The sequence below is a fragment of the Rhinopithecus roxellana genome, chromosome 7 (assembly GCF_007565055.1).
Source record: "Rhinopithecus roxellana isolate Shanxi Qingling chromosome 7, ASM756505v1, whole genome shotgun sequence".
Taxonomy (NCBI): Eukaryota; Metazoa; Chordata; class Mammalia; order Primates; family Cercopithecidae; genus Rhinopithecus; species Rhinopithecus roxellana.
This window is the reverse complement of record NC_044555.1, coordinates 59,524,790-59,544,254: the sequence shown is the minus strand read 5'-3', so window position 1 is coordinate 59,544,254 and position 19,465 is coordinate 59,524,790. Positions and strand designations below refer to the sequence as shown.

The following is a 19,465-nucleotide window of genomic DNA, read 5'->3' as shown; positions in this document are numbered from 1 at the left end:
CATAAGCCATCTTTTCTCCATCACAGACATTTAACTAAAAATCCGAGTCCTACTAATACTCCAGCCCTTTTATAGTCAAGGTAAAAACTTTACACTGGAAGCTAGAAACTAGGGGATCTTGGTTGAAGTCTAACACAGCAACTCTAAAATGCCCCCTTCAGCAACACATTATATTCCTGTACATTGTCCAGTAAATTCTATTAAAAGTAGGACTGGATATTTATAATACTCATTTTAAAGATCCAAGATATTACCATGTTGGTGGGAAGAGATATGACAAAACAGTAGAAACTGTCCAAGGTCCATCAAGAGTGTTTGAGCAGTAAGGAAAGTTATTGGCGAGATTTCCAAGGAGGCCTGGCGATGGTTCCTCACAAGAAATGTGTGACCTTCGAGGAATATTGAGTGCACTTCAGGAGTGGTGCCCATTCCAATCACATGCCAATAGACTGATTTCCTGTGGCATCCAATCAGACCTGTAAAGTAGGAATAAGACACGTATGGCTAAGAAGTAGAGAATTTGAAACGGAAAACACTTGCTAGGACAGAATGGACAAATTGACCTTAGACACTTCATTGCTACCTTGACTTGTAAACAAATTTATCTAGAATATTGGGCTACTATCAAACCAACAGCTCTTGCCAAGGTCATCAATCACCATCATGCTGCTAAATCCAATGGACATTTTTCAGTCTTTATTTGTATCTGTTGACCATTCATTTCTTCTTAAAACTCTCTCTTCCCTTGGCCTCTGTGCCAACATCTTTCTGGGTTTTTTTCTCCTACTTCTCAGACTGCTCCTTCTGTCTCCTCTCCTGAACTCTTCTGGAACTCCAGGCTCATACAGCCAATCACTTTCTCAACATCTCCACCTAGATATCTCAAAAAACCCACATGTTCAAAACTAAATTTACGCTTTTCATCACTTCCTTCTCTTCCAGAGTTTTTTATAACAGTGAATGGCAGCATCCTGCTTTCGAATATGCAAGCGAGAATTATCCTTGTTACCATTCTCATCTCCCATATGCAATTTGACACTGACCAGGGCAATATAATCAATAATAGCTAATATTTATTGAGCACTTGTTTTATGTCAAGCACTGTCCGAAGTATTTTACAAGTTTTAATTCATTCATTCCTCATAACAACCCTATGAATGTAGAAACCATTATCATCCATGTCTTGCAGGAGAGGAAATGGATGCCCAGAGAGGTTGATTAATTTTCTCAGTATTTGAACCTAAGTAGTCATGTGTTCAGATCCCACACTGGTAACTACAAGGGCACAGCTGCCTCCTATTTTGGCTCTAAAAGCTTTCAAATGTATCTATTTTTTCACTATTACTACTATCTCGTCTGAGCTACTGATAAACTTGTTTTACAGGTCTCCCTATAACTGGTCATATTCCCCTCTAAGACTTTTACTCACAAAGAAACTGGTGTAATATTTCTGCATTCCAGATCTGATTGTAGTGTCCACCAGCCTAAAACCCACTGGAGGCTGTCATTTCACATAGAATAAAGTCCAGACTGTCTACTAAGGACTAGAAGGCCCCAATAGGTTTGATTCCTAATACCTCTAACAGCTTCATCTCACATTGCCTCATTTTCCCAGTTTCAAAGCTAAATTCAAGGGGTACTTGCTTAGGGAAGCCTTCTCTGATTCCCCAGTCTAGGTCAGATTCTTTTATTACAGGCTTACATAGAATTATGTAATTTTCCTTCAGAGTAATGGTCAGTTTGTAATTTTGCATGTATTATTATGCTTATTTGACTACAACCTGTCACTCCACTATAAGGTATGTGAGAACAGGAACTTGCATGTTGTCAAAACTAATTTCTTTTTTAATTATAAAATTATGCATGTGTATTATCAAATTACTGGAAAATACAGTAAAGAACTAAGGAAAAAACATCCCCCTCATACTTCATTATTCTCTTGGGTTGCTGAATCTCCCAAATTCCTCTTTTCTGTAGTTTCTGGTTTTACTATAGTACACATTCAGTGACTATTAAGGCCCTCTATATCTGAAAATGTATTTTTTCTTCCCCCAAAATTGATTCAAAGTTTGACTAAAAATTCCAGGTTCAAAATAATTTTTCCCTTAGATCTTTTACAATATTGCTTAATTATATTGTCAGTGTAATTCCCATTCTTTTGTATGTGTCCTGTTTCTCTCAGAAGAAGCTTTTTTTGTTGTTTGTTTGTTTTTTGAGATGGAGTCTGGCTCTGTGGCCCAGGCTGGAGTGAGTGGCGTGATCTCGGCTCACTGCAAGCTCGGCCTCCCGGGTTCCCACCATTCTCCAGCCTCAGCCTCCCAAGTAGCTGGGACTACAGGCACCCGCCACCATGCCCGGCTAACTTTTTGTATTTTTAGTAGAGACGGGGTTTCACCGTGTTAGCCGGGATGGTCTCCATCTCCTGACCTCGTGATCATCCCGTCTCAGCCTCCCAAAGTGCTGGGATTACAGGCCTGAGCCACCGCGCCTGGCCAGAATAAGCTTTAAGTATCTTCTCTTTGTGCTCTGAAATGCTACAATGGTAATTTTGTGTGGGAGTCTTTTTATTTATCCTAATGGGCAATTTTATTTTTTAAACTGCATTACTTTTTATTGACACATAAATAATTGTACACATTTATGGGTACAATGTGATGTTTTGATACATGTATACATTGTGTAATTATTCAAATTAGGGTAATTATCATATCCATCACCTTAAATGTTTGCCATTTCTTTGTTGTGAGAACATTCAAAATCCTCTCTTCTATTTGAATTATGCAATATATTATTGTTGGCTATTGTCACCCTACTGTGCAATAGAGTACCAGAACTTATTCCTTCTATCTACCTGTAACATTGTACCCAGTGACCAACCTCTCCCCATCTCCCACTTCCCCCTAATCTTCCCAGAATCACTAATTTCAACTACTGTGAGATCAAATTTTAAAGATTGCACATAGGAGTGATATTATGCAATATTTGTTATTCTCTGTCTGACTTATTTCACTTAACATAATGTCCTTCAGGCTCATCCACATTGTTGCAAATGACAGGATTTCATCTTTTTTAAATGGATGAATAGTATTCCATTGCGTATATATACCACAGTTTCTTTATCCATTCATCCATTGATGGGCATTTAAGTTGATTTTATATCTTGACTATTGTGAATAATGCTGTCATAAACATGGGGATGCAGATGTTTTTTCAACATACTGATTTCATTTCTTTTTGGTATACACCTACTAGTGGGATTGCTGGAAAATATGATAGATCTACTTTTAATTTTTGAGGCATTTCTATACTGTTATCTCTAACGGCTTAACTAATTTATATTCCCACCAACGGTGTACAGGAGTTCCTTTCTCTCCACATCCTTGCTAGCATTTGTTATTTTGTTGTTTTTTATAATACTCATTCTAACAGAGGTAAGTGATATCTCATTGTAGTTTTGATTTTAATTTTCCTGATGGTTAGTGATGTTGAGCATTTTTCATATACCTGTTGGCCATTTGTATGTCTCCTTGGAGAAATGTCTATTCAAGTCTTTTGCTCATTTTTAATAGGATTATTTGGATTTTTGCTGTTGAGTTGTTTGAGTTCCTTATACATTCTAGATATAAATCCCTTGTCAGATGTATAATCTGCAAATATTTTCTCCCATTCTATAGGTTGTCTCTTCACTCTGCTGATTGTTTCCTTTGCTGTGCAGAAGCTTTCTAGTTTGATGTAATCCAATTTATTTTTGCTTTTGTTACTCATGATTTTGAGGTCTTGTCTAACAAATTCTTGCCCAAATTGTCTAACAAATTCTTGCCCAAACTGATGTCATGAAATGTTTACACTATGTTTCAAATTTAATTCCTTAATCTATTTTCCTTTCCTTCCTTCCCCTCCCCTCCCCTCCCGTCTTCTTCCCTTCCCTTCCCTTCCCTTCCCTTCCCTTCCCTGTCCTTCCCCTGTCCTTCCCCTCTCTTGTCTCCCTTCTCTTCTCTTTTCTTCTTTTGAGACAGAGTCTCACTCCGTTACCCAGGCTGGAGTGCAATAGCACGATCTAGGCTCACTGCAACCTCCACCTCCAGGGTTCAAGTGATTCTCCTGCCTCAGCCTCCCAAGTTGCTGGGACTGTAGGCATGCCACCACACCTGGCTAATTTTGTATTTTTAGTAAAGATGGGGTTTCACCATGTTGGCTAGGCCGGTCTCAAACTCCTGACCTCAAGTGATCTGACCGCCTTGGCCTCCCAAAGTGCCGGGATTACAGGCATGAGCCAGTGTGCCTGGCCTATTTGATTTTCATACATGGTGAGAGATAGGGGGTCTAGGTTCATTCTTTTGCATATGGATATCCAGTTTTCCCAGCACCATTTATTGAAAAGACTGTCCTTTACACATCATGTGTTCTTGTCAACTTTGTAGAATATCAGTTGGCTTTAAATGTGTGGGTGTATTTCTGGGCTCTCTATTTTGTTCTATTGGTCTGTATGTCTGTTTTTAAGTCAACACGATGCTGTTTTGGTTACTATAGCTTTGTAGTATAATTCGAAATCAGGTAGTGTGATGCCTCCAGGCTTATTCTTTTTGCTCAAGACTACTTTGGCTATTTGGGATTTTTTGTGGTTCCACACAAATCTTAGGATTGTTTTTGTATTTCTGTGAAGAATGACATTGGAATTTTGATAGGAATTGCATTGAATCTGTAGATTGCTTTGGTTTTAATAATATTAATTCTTCAATCGATGAACATGAAATATCTTTTCATTTATTTGTGTCTTATTCAATTTCTTTCATCAATATTTTATAGTCTTCATTATAGAGATATTTCACTTCCTTGGTTAATTTATTTCCGGATATTTTTTGTAGCTATTGTAAACGTGATTGCTTTCTTGATTGCTTTTTCAGATTGTTCACTGTCGGCATACAGACATGCTATCAATTATTGTATGTTGATTTTGTAGACTACAACTTTACTACATTCATTGATTAGCTCTAACAGTTTTTTGGTGTAGTTTTGGCGGTTTTCTATATATAAGATCATGTCATCTGCAAACAGGGACAATTTGTTTTGTTTTTTGTTTTTGTTTTTGTTTTGAGACAGTGTTTCACTCTGTTGCCCAGGCTGGAGTGCAGTGGTGCAATCTTGGCTCACCACAACCTCTGCCTCCAGGGTTCTAGTGATTCCCCTGCCTCAGCCTCCCGAGTAGCTGGGACTACAGGAGTGCACCACCATGCCTGGCTAATTTGTGTGTGTGTGTGTGTGTGTGTGTGTGTGTGTGTATGTGTATTTTTAGTAGAGATGGGGTTTCACCATATTGGCCAGGCTGGTCTCGAACTCTGGACATCAAGTGATCTGCCCGCCTTGGCCTCCCAAAGTGCTGGGATTACAGGCATGCGCTATTGAGCCTGGCCAAACAGGGACAATTTGACTTCCTTCTTTCCAATTTGGATGTCTTACCTAATTGCTCTGGCTAGGACTTCCAGTACTGTGTTGAATAGAAGTGGTGAGAGTGGATATCCTTGTCTTATTCCAGTTCTTAAAGGGAAAGCTTTCAACTTTTCCTCACTCAGTATCATCTTGTTTGCAGGTTTATCATACAGGTATGTTCCTTCTATACTTTGTTGAGAATTTTTATGATGAAGGGATATTGAATTTTGTCAAATGCTTTTACTGTGTCTATTAAAATGATAATATAATTTTTATCCTTCATTCTTAATTTGCATATGCTAAACCATCCTTACATCACCGGGATAAATCACACCTGATCATGGTAAATGATCTTTTTAATGTGCTGTTGAATTCTATTTCTAGTATTTTGTTGAGGATATTGGCCTGTCGTTGTTTGTTGTTATTGTGCCCTTGTCTGGTTTTGGGATCATGATAATGATGGCCTCCTAAAATAATTTTGGAAGAGTTTCTTCCTTTTCAATTTTTTGAATAGTTTGTGAAGAATTGGTATTAGTTCTTTAGATGTTTGGTAGAATTCAGCAGTGAAGCCATCAGGTACTGAACTTTTCTTTGATGGGAGACTTTTTACTTCTGCTTCAATCTTGTTACTCATTATTGATTTATTCAAATTTTCCATTTTTTCTTGATTCAACCTTGGTAGGCTGTATGTGTCCAGGAATTTATCCATTTCTTCTAGGCTTTTCAATTTGTTGGCATATAGTTGTTCATAGTAGTTTCTTATAATTCTTTGTATTTCTGTGTTATCAGTTGTAATGTCTCCTTTTTCATGTCTGATTTATTTCTGTTTTTCTTCTTTATTATCACTTAGTCTGGCTAGAAGTTTATTGACTTTGTTTATCCTTTCAAAGAACTAAGTAACTCATTATACTGATCTTTTGTATTTTTTAGTTTCTATTTTGATTATTTGTGCTCTCATCTGTATTCATTCATTTCTTCTAATAATTTGGGGTTTTGTTTGTTCTTGTTTTTCTAGTTCCATGAGATGCATCATTAGGTTGTTTATTTCATTTTTTTTGGATGGAGACATTTATTGCTATAAACTTTTCTTTAAGGACTACTTTTGCTGTATCTCATAAGTTTTGGCATGTTATGTTTCCATTTTCATTTGTCTCAAGAAATTTTTTAATTTCTCCTTTAATTTCTTCACTGACCCATTGTTTGTTTAGGGGCATGTTCTTTAATTTCCATGTATTTGTACAGTTGTTCTTCCTGTTGTTGATTTATAGTTTTATTCCATTATTGGCAGGAAAAAAATACTTATTTTTAAAAAGTTAGTTAAGACTTGCTTTGTGGCCTAATGTATCATCTCCTGGAGAATGTTCCATGTGCAGTTGAGAAGAATGTGAATTGTGTAGCTGTTGGAAGGAATGTTCTGTAAGTGTCTGTTTGCTCCATTTGGTCTACAGTGCAGCTTAAGTCCAGTGTTTCTTTGTTGATATTTTGTCTGGATGATCTGTCCATTGGTGAAAGTGGGGTGTTAAAGTCTCCTACTATTATTTCATTGCTGTCTTCATTTCCCCCTTGGTCTATTAATGTTTGCTTTATATTAGGTCGGTGCAAAACTAATTGTAGTTTTTGCCATTACTTTCAATGAGACTAGAAAATACAAAGATCAAACATTAATATATTTAGATGCTCCAATGTTGGGTGTATATATATTTATGCTTGTTACATTCTCCTATTGTATTAACTTCTTTACTATTATATAATGGCCTTGTCTGTCTGTTTTTTTTTTTTTTTTTTTGATGGAGTCTCACTCTGTTGCCCAGGCTGGAGTGCAGTGGTGCAATCTTGGCTCACTGCAAGCTTTGCCACCCGGGTTCAAATGATTCTCCTGCTTCAGCCTCCTGAGTAGCTGGGACTACAGGCACCTGCCATCATGTTCGCCTAATTTTTGTATTTTTAGTAGAGATGGGGTTTCACCATGTTGGCCAGGCTGGTCTCGAACTCCTGACTTCAGGTGGTCCACCCACCTCAGCCTCCCAAAGTGCTGAAATTACAGGCATGAGCCACCACGTCTGGCCGTTTGTCTCTTTTTATAGTTTCTGACTTGAAGTCTATTTTATCAGATATAAGTATAGCTATTCCTGCTTTCTTTTTGTTTACATTTGCATGGAATAGCTGTTTCTATCCCTTCACTTTCAGTCTATGTGTGTCCTTACAGGTAAAGTCTTTCTCGTAGGCAGTATATAGTTAGATCTTCTTTTAAAAAAAATTCATTCAGCCACTCTATGTCTTTTAGTTGGAGAATTTAACCCATTTGTATTCAAGGTAATTTTTGATAGGTAAAAACTTGGTAGTGCCATGTTTTTACTTGTTTTCTAGTTGTTGTGTAGATCCTTTGTTTCTTTCTTCCTCTCTTAATATCTTCCCTTGTGGTTAAGTGATTTTTCTATCAGTATGTTTTAATCCCTTGCTTTTTATTTTTAATGTATCTATTATAAAATTTTTTGCTTTGTAATTACCATGAGGCTTACACAGAATACCTTATAGTTACAAGTTAGTTTGAACTGATAACAACTTAATTTTGATTGCAAGAAATTTTTTTTAAAAAATCTACTTCCAAATTTTGTGTTTTTGATGTCATCATTTACATCTTTTTATATTGCTTATTCTTTAACAGGTTATGGTAATTATTTTTATATGTTTTGCTTTTTAATCTTCCTACTAAGGATATAAGTGATTTATGTTCTACAATTACCGTGTTAGAGAATTCTGAATTTGGTGGGATACTTACTTTTACCTGTGGGTTTTATACCTTCATATGTTTTCATGTTACACATTAGGACCTTTTTCTTTCAGTTTGAAAAACTCCCTTTAGCATTTCCTGTAAAGCAGATCAGGTTGCAATGAATTTCCTCAGTTTTTTTCTTTTTTTTTGGTCTGAAAATGTTTTTATTTCTCTTTCATTTATGAAGGATAATTTTGCTGTGTACAGTATACTTGGCTGTCAGGTGTTTTTTTTTCTCTCATTCTCTCCTGGCTTGTAAAGTTTCTGCTGAGAAATTCACTGTTAGTCTGATAGCAGCTCCTTTATAGGTGACTATATACTTTTCTCTTGCTGTTTTTAAATTTTTCTCTTTGACTTTTGATAGTTTGACTATAATGTGCCCTGCAGAAGATCTTTTTGCATTGTATTTATTTGGGTATTTTTGAGCCTTCTTTATCTGGATGTGTAAATCTCTTGGTAGACTTGGACATTTTTTCATCTAATATTTCATTAAATAGGCTTTCTAACCTCTTCATTTTCTCTTTATCGTGCCTAACATGTCATGAAATCTTTGGTCATTATTTTTTATTATTTTTTCTTTATTTTTGTCTGATTGGGCTATTTCAAAATATCTGTATTTCAGTTCTGATATTCTTCTGCTTGGTCCAGTCTATGGTTGAACCTTTCAAATGCATTTTATATTTCATTCAATGAATTTTTTGGTTCCAGAATTTTTGTTTGGTTCTTTTTTGATATCTATGTCTTTGGTAAATTTCTGTTTCATATCCTTAATTGTTTTTCTGTGTTCTTTGTATTTTTTTTTTTTTTCAGAATTCTCTTGTATCTCACTGAGTTTCTTTAGTATCAAATTTTGGAATTATTTTTCCAGGATTTCATAAATTTGTAAAGAGATGTTGGCCAGTTTACTTAAAAACCAAAGGTCACATATACTGTTCTGTTTGTAAACTATGATTTTTTTATTTTGTGGATACATAGTAGGTGTATATATTTATGGAACACGAGATGTTTTGATACAGGCATGTGATGTGAAACAAACACATCATGGAGAATGAGGTATCTATACCCTCAAGCACTTATCCTTTGAGTTATTAACAATCCAATTACACTCTTTAAGTCATTTTAAAATGTACAATTAAGTTATTATTAACTATAGTCACCGTGTTGTGCTATAAAATAGGTCTTATTCATTCTTTCTATTTTTTTGCACCCATCTTAAATTTTTTTTATTTGGATCTATTGCTACAGAATTATTGTGCTCCTTTGGAGTGTCATATTTCCTTGATTTTTCATGTTTCCTGTGTCCTTACATTGATATCTGCACATCTGGTATAATAATCACTTTTTCCAATTTTTAAAATTTGCTTTTATAGGAAAGAACTTTTTCCTGAAGATGTATCTATAGTGTTGCTTGGGTAGAGCACTTTGGTTTTGATTCTGGGTGAATGCAGTAGTCTCTGTATGAGACTCTAAACAGCATTAGTGATATTTGTGATTTTCTCAATGGCTTAGGGTGTGGTTATTAGTGGAGGCTGTGGTGAAGTTTTACTGAGAACTGGGATGCCAGGTAGGCCTGTCTTCAGGCCCCAGTGGTGGCAGCAGTGGGCTGAGCATGCTTTTCTTTGGTGTACCAGGGTGGCATATGATTGCACTGGTTTTAGGTCCAGGCAGGTTGATTTGTGGGTCTCCAAGTGGTTTACTTGGGTGCCAGAAATGGTATTGATGGATCACGTGGGTGGGTGGGTTCTCAAGTTCCTGGGCAGCAAAATGGCATGGTTGATGGCAATAATAGTAATGAAACAACCTTCTGAATCTCAAGTGGTCTGTGCTGGCATTGGTGGTGGCTGCTATGGATTGCATGGGCCAGTCCCCAGACCCTCAAGTGGTGCATGCAATAAGTGCTAACTGTGGCAGTAGTGACAGGTTGGGTGGGCCTGGCCTCAGACCTCAGGAGGTTCTCAGGAGCTACCAGTGGTGGACAGGGCTAAGTGATCCCTAGGCCCCTGGATGATATGCTCGGGTACTAGGGGCAGGAAGACCTGGGCTAGGTGAACCTGCCCTCAGGCTCCTTTGTGGTGTGTGAGGTGCTGGTTGTGCTATGCAGGGGTGGGGTGATACCCAGGTCACTAGCAAAATGCTCAGGTTGGCGTGCAGCAGCAGCTGTGCTATGGCCCTGCTCTTGGTGAAGGTGGGGTTGCTTTCTCTGGGAGCAGCTGTAGACAGGCAGCTTGGAAGCACAAGCTTCACTGGTGTTTTGGCCCCACAGCAGCCTGCAGCAGCAGTGTTGTAGGTAGTGGAATTTGTTCTTGGAATATGTGAAAATGCATGGGCACTCCTCTGCTGGGTGGGGCAGGATCACTGCTCAGGGCTCCTGCTTAAGTCACGGCCATTACAGCTGGGCAGGATGTGTGGGCTGTGCTCTCAAAATGGTGCTGTGCTGCAGCTGCTTGGGAGATTTGCAGAACCCAGCGTGAGCTCTCTGTTGCAATGCCTTCACATGGTCTTTAGGCAACTTCCTATGCTAGTCTCTGCGCTGTCAAGGAATAAGGGGCTCTCCTGCGGCTAGGATTGCAAGAGTCCTTGGTGAAAATGAGGAACACTAAGGGTCTCTTACCCTTTTCCCACATTAGGAAGCTGTTCCAGACTCCCAGCCAATCCCAGGCAAACAGGCCGTATTTCTCTCTCCTCCCTTGCTTTCAATGCTTCCTATCTCTTCTCTGTTGAATTCCAGTGTTCTGTCTTAGATGACCTATTCAAAGTATAATTATCTACTTGTTACTTTGATTCCTCTCCATGGAAGGGATGAACACTAGATGCATCTAGTCAACCATCCTGGAGCCCCTCCTGATTGTATGTTTGGATAGCCTGTCTTTGAGCTTGCTGATTCTTTCTTCTGCCTGATCAATTCTGTTGTTGATGTCCTGTATTGCGCGTGTCATTTTTTATTATACTTTTCAGTTCCAGGATTTCTCTCTGACTTTTTTTATTCCTTCAATTTCTCTGTTAAATTTCTTTGACAAATTTCTGAATTGTTTCTCTGTGTTTTATTAGTTTGTTGAGTTTTCTTAAAATAGCTATTTTGAATTCTTTGTCTACAAGATCATTCACTTGCATGTCTTTAGGATTAGTCACTGGCACGATTTTTTGTTCATTTGGTGAGGCCATCTTTCTTAGGTTATTCTTATTCTTTGTAGACGTGTGTCCCTGTCTACACATTGAAGAATTAGGTATTTATTCTCATGTTCAGTCTGGGTTTGTTTGTGACTGCTCTATTTCAGTAAGCTCATTTAGAAATTGAGTGGGGCTGAGTGTGGTGGCTCATACTTGTAATCTAGCACTTTAGGAGGCTGAGGCTGGAGGATTGCTTTAGGTCAGGAGTTCAAGACCAGCCTGAGCAACATAGCAATACCGCAATCTCCATACACACACACACACACACACACACACACACACACACACACACAACCAAAATTTAGCTAGGCATAGTGGCACACACCTGTAGTCCCACTCTGGAGGCTGAGGTGGGAAGACCGCGTGAGCCCAGTAGTTCAACACTGCAGTGAGCTATGATCGCATCACTGCACTTCAACCTAGGCAACAGAGTGAGACCATATCAAAAAGAAAGTGGACTGGCTGTTGTATTTCCTTTCAGCACTAGACGCTAGAGGGCACTCTAAGCCCAGGTTAGACGCAAGTCTCATGCTGGCTTTGCTACAAATGCAGAGACCAGCCTGGATGGGCCCATGGGAATCCACAGAGGGCACCCAGGCCATACGGGAGAGCCGGTCAGGCTCTCAAGTCCAGAGGATCTGGGAACCATGCTTCCCACGGCCTGGTGTGGCATCTCCTCTGGCAAGGATGGAGAGCCACTGCCAAGTTCTGCTTGCTTGCTACCACTAGCCCCGCCCCCTTTCTTTGTACATAGGTGGCCTCAGGTGGTTCAACCCAGTTGATACTTGCAGTGCTCCCCATGAACTGATGCAGGATTGAGTCTCCTACAGAAGGACCTAGGATGGTGGAGAAGCCAAATGTCTGCCTCCGGCTCACTTTTGTTCCGGTGTAAAAACCGTGGGTCCATGGTGACTTTCCGCCTGTGGTACTGTAGTGGCTTGAGGGTGGGGTCTCAGTCATAAAGAACCAATCCCCTTAACTTCCAACTATGGTTTTACTCGTCTTTGCAGTCCAAAAGGGCTTCAAAGTCTTGCTCATGGGTTCGGGTTTTCTTAACTCTTCTGATGGTAATTTCACGCATCAAGTTGTTAACTTGATGTTTCTGTGAGATGATTGCTGAAGAGTCCTACTCCACCACTTTGCTCCACCCAGCATGCATTATTTACTTTAGACATCTGGAGATGAAATCGTGGAAAGAAGACAACAGAAGCCCAAAACCCTCTCCCCAACCTTTATCTAGTAGACCACAGTGTCCTTATAATTCAGCAGTCAGCACCTTTTCTGATAAACGCCAGATGGAAGAGATGCATATATACGGAAGGGTATGTGGGAAGGGGCCACGCTCCAGGAACCTCCATGTGTTCAGCTACTCAGAAGCTCCTGATGGGCAACTTTAATATGAATATTTATCTCTTTAAATTCTTATCATTTTTCTATCATTTCTTGATGTTAAAATCTGCTTTAAAATATACAGTTGACTCTTGAACAACACAGGTTTGAACTGCATGAGTCTACTTATATGCAGTTTTTTTTTCAATAAATATACTGAAATTTTTTTTGGAAATTTGTGACAATTTGAAAAAACTTTCAGATGAACCATAGGGGAAAAATATCAAAAAAATTAAGAAAAAGTTAGGTATGTTATGAATGCAAAAAATATATGTAGATGGCCGGTTGCGGTGGCTCACACTTATAATCCCAGCACCTTGGGAGGCCGAGGCGGGTGGATCACGAGGTCAGGAATTCAAGATCGGCCTGGCAAACATGGTGAAACCCCATCTCTACTAAAACTACAAAAATTAGGTGGGCGTGATCGTGCATACCTGTAATCCCAGCTACTTGGGAGGCTGGGGCAGGAGAATCACTTGAACCCAGGAGGTGGAGGTTGCAGTGAGCTGAGATCGTGCCACTGCACTCCAGCCTGGGCAACAGAGCAAGACTCTGTCTCAAATATATATATATGTATGTATATATATATGTTGATACTGGACTATTTTATCATTTATTACCATAAAAAATATAAAAATCTATTATAAAAAGTCAAAATTTATAAAAATTTAAGTACACAAACCCTTACAACCATACATGGCACCATTCCCAGTTGGGACAAATGTAAACAAATGTAAAGATCCAGTATTAAATCATAACTGCATAAAATTAACAGTAGTAGCCATCTCCTATTGGTATTGTGGTGAGCTCAAGTGTTGCAGGCATCCACTTAAAACCCTGCATGATGCTAATAATCTCTCCATAAACTTTGAATGATACTTGGGACCCATATAAAGTGCCACTAGTGATGCTGGAAGTGCTCCCAAGAAGCAGAGAAAAGTCATGACCGTACAAGAAAACACCGAATTGCTTGATATGTACCATAGATTGAGGTCTGCAGCTGTGGTTGCCCACCATTTCAGGCTAATGATTCAACTTATAGATGATAAACTTACGTTGTCTATAAATACAGTACAGTATTGTAAATGTATTTTCCCCATGCTTTTTAAAATAACATTTTCTTTTCTCTAGCTTACTTTATTGAAAAAATACAGTATATAATACATATACAAAATATTTTTTATGTTATTGATAAGGCTTCTGATCAACAATAGGTCATTAGTACTTGAATTTGGGGGGAATCAAAAGTTATACATGGATTTTTGACTGCGCAGGGGGTCAGTACCCCAACCCCCACATTGTTCACGGGTCAACTATATTGTTACTTTATTTTTAAATTTCTTTTTATTGATGTAAAATATACATATATAATTTGCCATCTTTACCATTTTTAAGTGTACAGTTCAGTGGTAATAAATACATTTATATTCACTTTTTCCCTTCATCATCCCCACCCTCTCCACCCCAGACTATGGTAACCACGATTCTACTCTCTATTTTTGTGAGATCCACTCTTTTAGCTCCCACATATGAGTGAGAACATGTGGTATTGCCCTCCAGTGCCACGTATGTTGATGCAAATGAAAATATTTCATTCTTTTTTATGGCCAAATAGTATTCCATTGTGTATATATACCATGTTTTCTTTATCCAGTCATCCATTGATGGGTACTTAGTTTGATTCCATATTTTGGCTATTGTAAATAGTGCTGCAATAAACATGGGAGTGAAGATATCTCTTTGATATATTGATATCATTTCTTTTGAATATATACCCAGTAGTGGAATTGCTGGATCATATGGTAGTTCTCTTTTTTTTGGAACCTCAATACTATTGTCTATAGTATTGAGTACAGCATTAGTGGCTATACTGATTTATATTCCCATTAACTGTGTACGAGAGTTCCCCTTTCTCCACATCCTTACCAGCATCTGTTATTGCCTGTCTTTTTGATGCAAGCCATTTTAACTGAGATGAGATGATATCGAATTGTGGTTTTGATTTATATTTCTCTGATGGTTAATGATGTTGAGCACGTTTTCATATACCTGTTGGCCATTAGTATATCTCTTTTGAAACATATCTGTTTAGAACTTTTACCCATTTTTAATCAGAGTATTTGTTGTATTGCCATTGAGTTGTTTGAGCTCTTTATATATTCTGGTTATTAATCCCTTGTCAGATAGGTAGTTTAAAAATATTTTTCCCATTCTGTGGGTTGTCTCTTTACTTTGTTCATTGTTTCTTTTACTGTGCAGAAGATTTTTAGCTTGATGTAATTCCAATATTTGCTTTGATTGTCCATGCTTTTGAGGTCTTATCCAAAAAAATCCTTGGCCAGGTCAGTGGCCTAGAGCATTTCCCCAGTGTTTTCTTCTAATAGTTTCATGTCTTAGATTTAAGTCTTTAATCCATTTTTATTTGATTTTATGTATGGTAAGATATAAAGGTCTAGTTTTATTCTGCATATAGTTATTCAATTTTTCCAGCACTATTTATTGAAAAGATTGTTCTTGAGGGGGGCGGAGCAAGATGGCCGAATAGGAACAGCTCCAGTCTCCAACTCCCAGCGCCAGCGACACAGAAGACCGGTGATTTCTGCATTTTCAACTGAGGTACTGGGGTCATCTCACTAGGGAGTGCCGGACAATCGGTGCTGGTCAGCTGCTGCAGCCCGACCAGCGAGAGCTGAAGCAGGGTGAGGCATTGCCTCACCTGGGAAGCGCAAGGGGGAAGGGAATCCCTTTTCCTAGCCAGGGGAACTGAGACTCACAACACCTGGAAAATCGGGTAACTCCCACCCCAATACTGCGCTTTAAGCAAATGGGCACACCAGGAGAATATATCCCACACCTGGCCGGGAGGGTCCCACGCCCACAGAGCCTCCCTCATTGCTAACACAGCAGTCTGCGATCTAACCGCAAGGCAGCAGCGAGGCTGGGGGAGGGGCGCCTGCCATTGTTGAGGCTTAAGTAGGTAAACAAAGCCGCTGGGAAGCTCGAACTGGGTGGAGCTCACAGAAGCTCAAGGAAATCTGCCTGTCTCTGTAGACTCCACCTCTGGGGACAGGGCACAGCTAAATAACAACAACACAAAAGCAGCAGAACCTCTGCAGACGCGAACGACTCTGTCTGACAGCTTGGAAGAGAGCAGTGGATCTCCCAACACAGAGGTTGAGATCTGAGAACGGACAGACTGCCTGCTCAGGTGGGTGCCTGACCCCTGAGTAGCCTAACTGGGAGACATCCCCCACTAGGGGCAGTCTGACACCCCACACCTCACAGGGTGGAGTACACCCCTGAGAGGAAGCTTCCAAAGGAAGAATCAGACAGGTACACTCGCTGTTCAGCAATATTCTATCTTCTGCAACCTCTGCTGCTGATACCCAGGCAAACAGGGTCTGGAGTGGACCTCAAGCAATCTCCAACAGACCTATAGCTGAGGGTCCTGACTGTCAGAAGGAAAACTATCAAACAGGAAGGACACCTATACCAAAACCCCATCAGTACGTCACCATCATCAAAGACCAGAGACAGATAAAACCACAAAGATGGGGAAAAAGCAGGGCAGAAAAGCTGGAAATTCAAAAAATAACAGCACATCTCCCCCTGCAAAGGAGCGCAGCCCATCGCCAGCAACGGATCAAAGCTGGTCAGAGAATGACTTTGATGAGATGAGAGAAGAAGGCTTCAGTCCATCAAACTTCTCAGAGCTAAAGGAGGAATTATGTACCCAGCGCAAAGAAACTAAAAATCTTGAAAAAAGAGTGGAAGAATTGACAGCTAGACTAATTAATGCAGAGAAGGTCATAAACGAAATGACAGAGATGAAAACCATGACACGAGAAATACGTGACAAATCCACAAGCTTCAGTAACCGACTCGATCAACTGGAAGAAAGAGTATCAGTGATTGAGGATCAAATGAATGAAATGAAGCGAGAAGAGAAACCAAAAGAAAAAAGAAGAAAAAGAAATGAACAAAGCCTGCAAGAAGTATGGGATTATGTAAAAAGACCAAATCTACGTCTGATTGGGGTGCCTGAAAGTGAGGGGGAAAATGGATCCAAGTTGGAAAACACTCTTCAGGATATCATCCAGGAGAACTTCCCCAACCTAGTAGGGCAGGCCAACATTCAAATTCAGGAAATACAGAGAATGCCACAAAGATACTCCTCGAGAAGAGCAACTCCAAGACACATAATTGCCAGATTCACCAAAGTTGAAATGAAGGAAAAAATCTTAAGGGCAGCCAGAGAGAAAGGTCAGGCTACCCACAAAGGGAAGCCCATCAGACTAACAGCAGATCTCTCAGCAGAAACTCTACAAGCCAGAAGAGAGTGGGGGGCCAATATTCAACGTTCTTAAAGAAAAGAATTTTAAACCCAGAATTTCATATCCAGCCAAACTAATTTCATAAGTGAAGGAGAAATAAAATCCTTTACAGATAAGCAAATGCTTAGAGATTTTGTCACCACCAGGCCTGCCTTACAAGAGACCCTGAAGGAAGCCCTAAACATGGAAAGGAACAACCGGTACCAGCCATTGCAAAAACATGCCAAAATGTAAAGACCATCGAGGCTAGGAAGAAACTGCATCAACTAACGAGCAAAATAACCAGTTAATATCATAATGGCAGGATCAAGTTCACACATAACAATATTAACCTTAAATGTCAATGGACTAAATGCTCCAATTAAAAGACACAGACTGGCAAACTGGATAAAGAGTCAAGACCCATCAGTCTGCTGTATTCAGGAGACCCATCTCACATGCAGAGACATACATAGGCTCAAAATAAAGGGATGGAGGAAGATCTACCAAGCAAATGGAGAACAAAAAAAAGCAGGGGTTGCAATCCTAGTCTCTGATAAAACAGACTTTAAACCATCAAAGATCAAAAGAGACAAAGAAGGCCATTACATAATGGTAAAGGGATCAATTCAACAGGAAGAGCTAACTATCCTAAATATATATGCACCCAATACAGGAGCACCCAGATTCATAAAGCAAGTCCTTAGAGACTTACAAAGAGACTTAGACTCCCATACAATAATAATGGGAGACTTCAACACTCCACTGTCAACATTAGACAGATCAACGAGACAGAAAGTTAACAAGGATATTCAGGAATTGAACTCATCTCTGCACCAAGCGGACCTAATAGACATCTATAGAACTCTCCACCCCAAATCAACAGAATATACATTCTTCTCAGCACCACATCGCACTTATTCCAAAATTGACCACATAATTGGAAGTAAAGCACTCCTCAGCAAATGTACAAGAACAGAAATTATAACACACTGTCTCTCAGACCACAGTGCAATCAAACTAGAACTCAGGACTAAGAAACTCAATCAAAACCGCTCAACTACGTGGAAACTGAACAACCTGCTCCTGAATGACTACTGGGCACATAACGAAATGAAGGCAGAAATAAAGATGTTCTTTGAAACCAATGAGAACAAAGATACAACATACCACAATCTCTGGGACACATTTAAAGCAGTGTGTAGAGGGAAATTTATAGCACTAAATGCCCACAAGAGAAAGCAGGAAAGATCTAAAATTGACACTCTAACATCACAATTAAAAGAACTAGAGAGGCAAGAGCAAACACATTCAAAAGCTAGCAGAAGGCAAGAAATAACTAAGATCAGAGCAGAACTGAAGGAGATAGAGACACAAAAAACCCTCCAAAAAATCAATGAATTCAGGAGTTGGTTTTTTGAAAAGATCAACAAAATTGACAGACCACTAGCAAGACTAAAAAGAAGAAAAGAGAGAGGAATCAAATAGACGCAATAAAAAATGATAAAGGGGATATCACCACCGACCCCACAGAAATACAAACTACCATCAGAGAATACTATAAACACCTCTACGCAAATCAACTAGAAAATCTAGAAGAAATGGATAATTTCCTGGACACTTACACTCTCCCAAGACTAAACCAGGAAGAAGTTGAATCCCTGAATAGACCAATAGCAGGCTCTGAAATTGAGGCAATAATTAATAGCCTACCAACCAAAAAAAGTCCAGGACCAGATGGATTCACAGCTGAATTCTACCAGAGGTACAAGGAGCAGCTGGTACCATTCCTTCTGAAACTATTCCAATCAATAGAAAAAGAGGGAATCCTCCCTAACTCATTTTATGAGGCCAACATCATCCTGATACCAAAGCCTGGCAGAGACACAACAAAAAAAGAGAATTTTAGACCAATATCCCTGATGAACATCGATGCAAAAATCCTCAATAAAATACTGGCAAACCGGATTCAGCAGCACATCAAAAAGCTTATCCACCATGATCAAGTGGGCTTCATCCCTGGGATGCAAGGCTGGTTCAACATTCGCAAATCAATAAACGTAATCCAGCATATAAACAGAACCAAAGACAAGAACCACATGATTATCTCAACAGATGCAGAAAAGGCTTTTGACAAAATTCAACAGCCCTTCATGCTAAAAACACTCCATAAATTCGGTATTGATGGAATGTACCTCAAAATAATAAGAGCTATTTATGACAAACCCACAGCTAATATCATACTGAATGGGCAAAAACTGGAAAAATTCCCTTTGAAAACCGGCACAAGACAGGGATGCCCTCTTTCGCCACTCCTATTCAACATAGTGTTGGAAGTTCTGGCTAGGGCAATCAGGCAAGAGAAAGAAATCAAGGGTATTCAGTTAGGAAAAGA

The 19,465-nt window shown here is 39.3% G+C and overlaps 1 protein-coding gene across 6 annotated transcripts in view; it reads right to left on the bottom strand.

Moving 5' to 3' along the window:
• F8 (coagulation factor VIII) overlaps window positions 1–19,465 on the bottom strand; it is a 224,087-nt gene that overhangs the window by 143,289 nt on the left and 61,333 nt on the right. For all 6 annotated transcript variants that reach the window (XR_004058312.1, XR_004058313.1, XM_010352837.2 and 3 more), the window contains exon 7: window positions 255–476. Coding sequence is in view for 4 of the 6 variants with exons in the window: in XM_010352837.2 (XP_010351139.1) it covers window positions 255–476 (222 nt within the window). In the remaining 2 variants the exon portion in view is untranslated. The remainder of the gene's footprint in view (window positions 1–254; window positions 477–19,465) is intronic.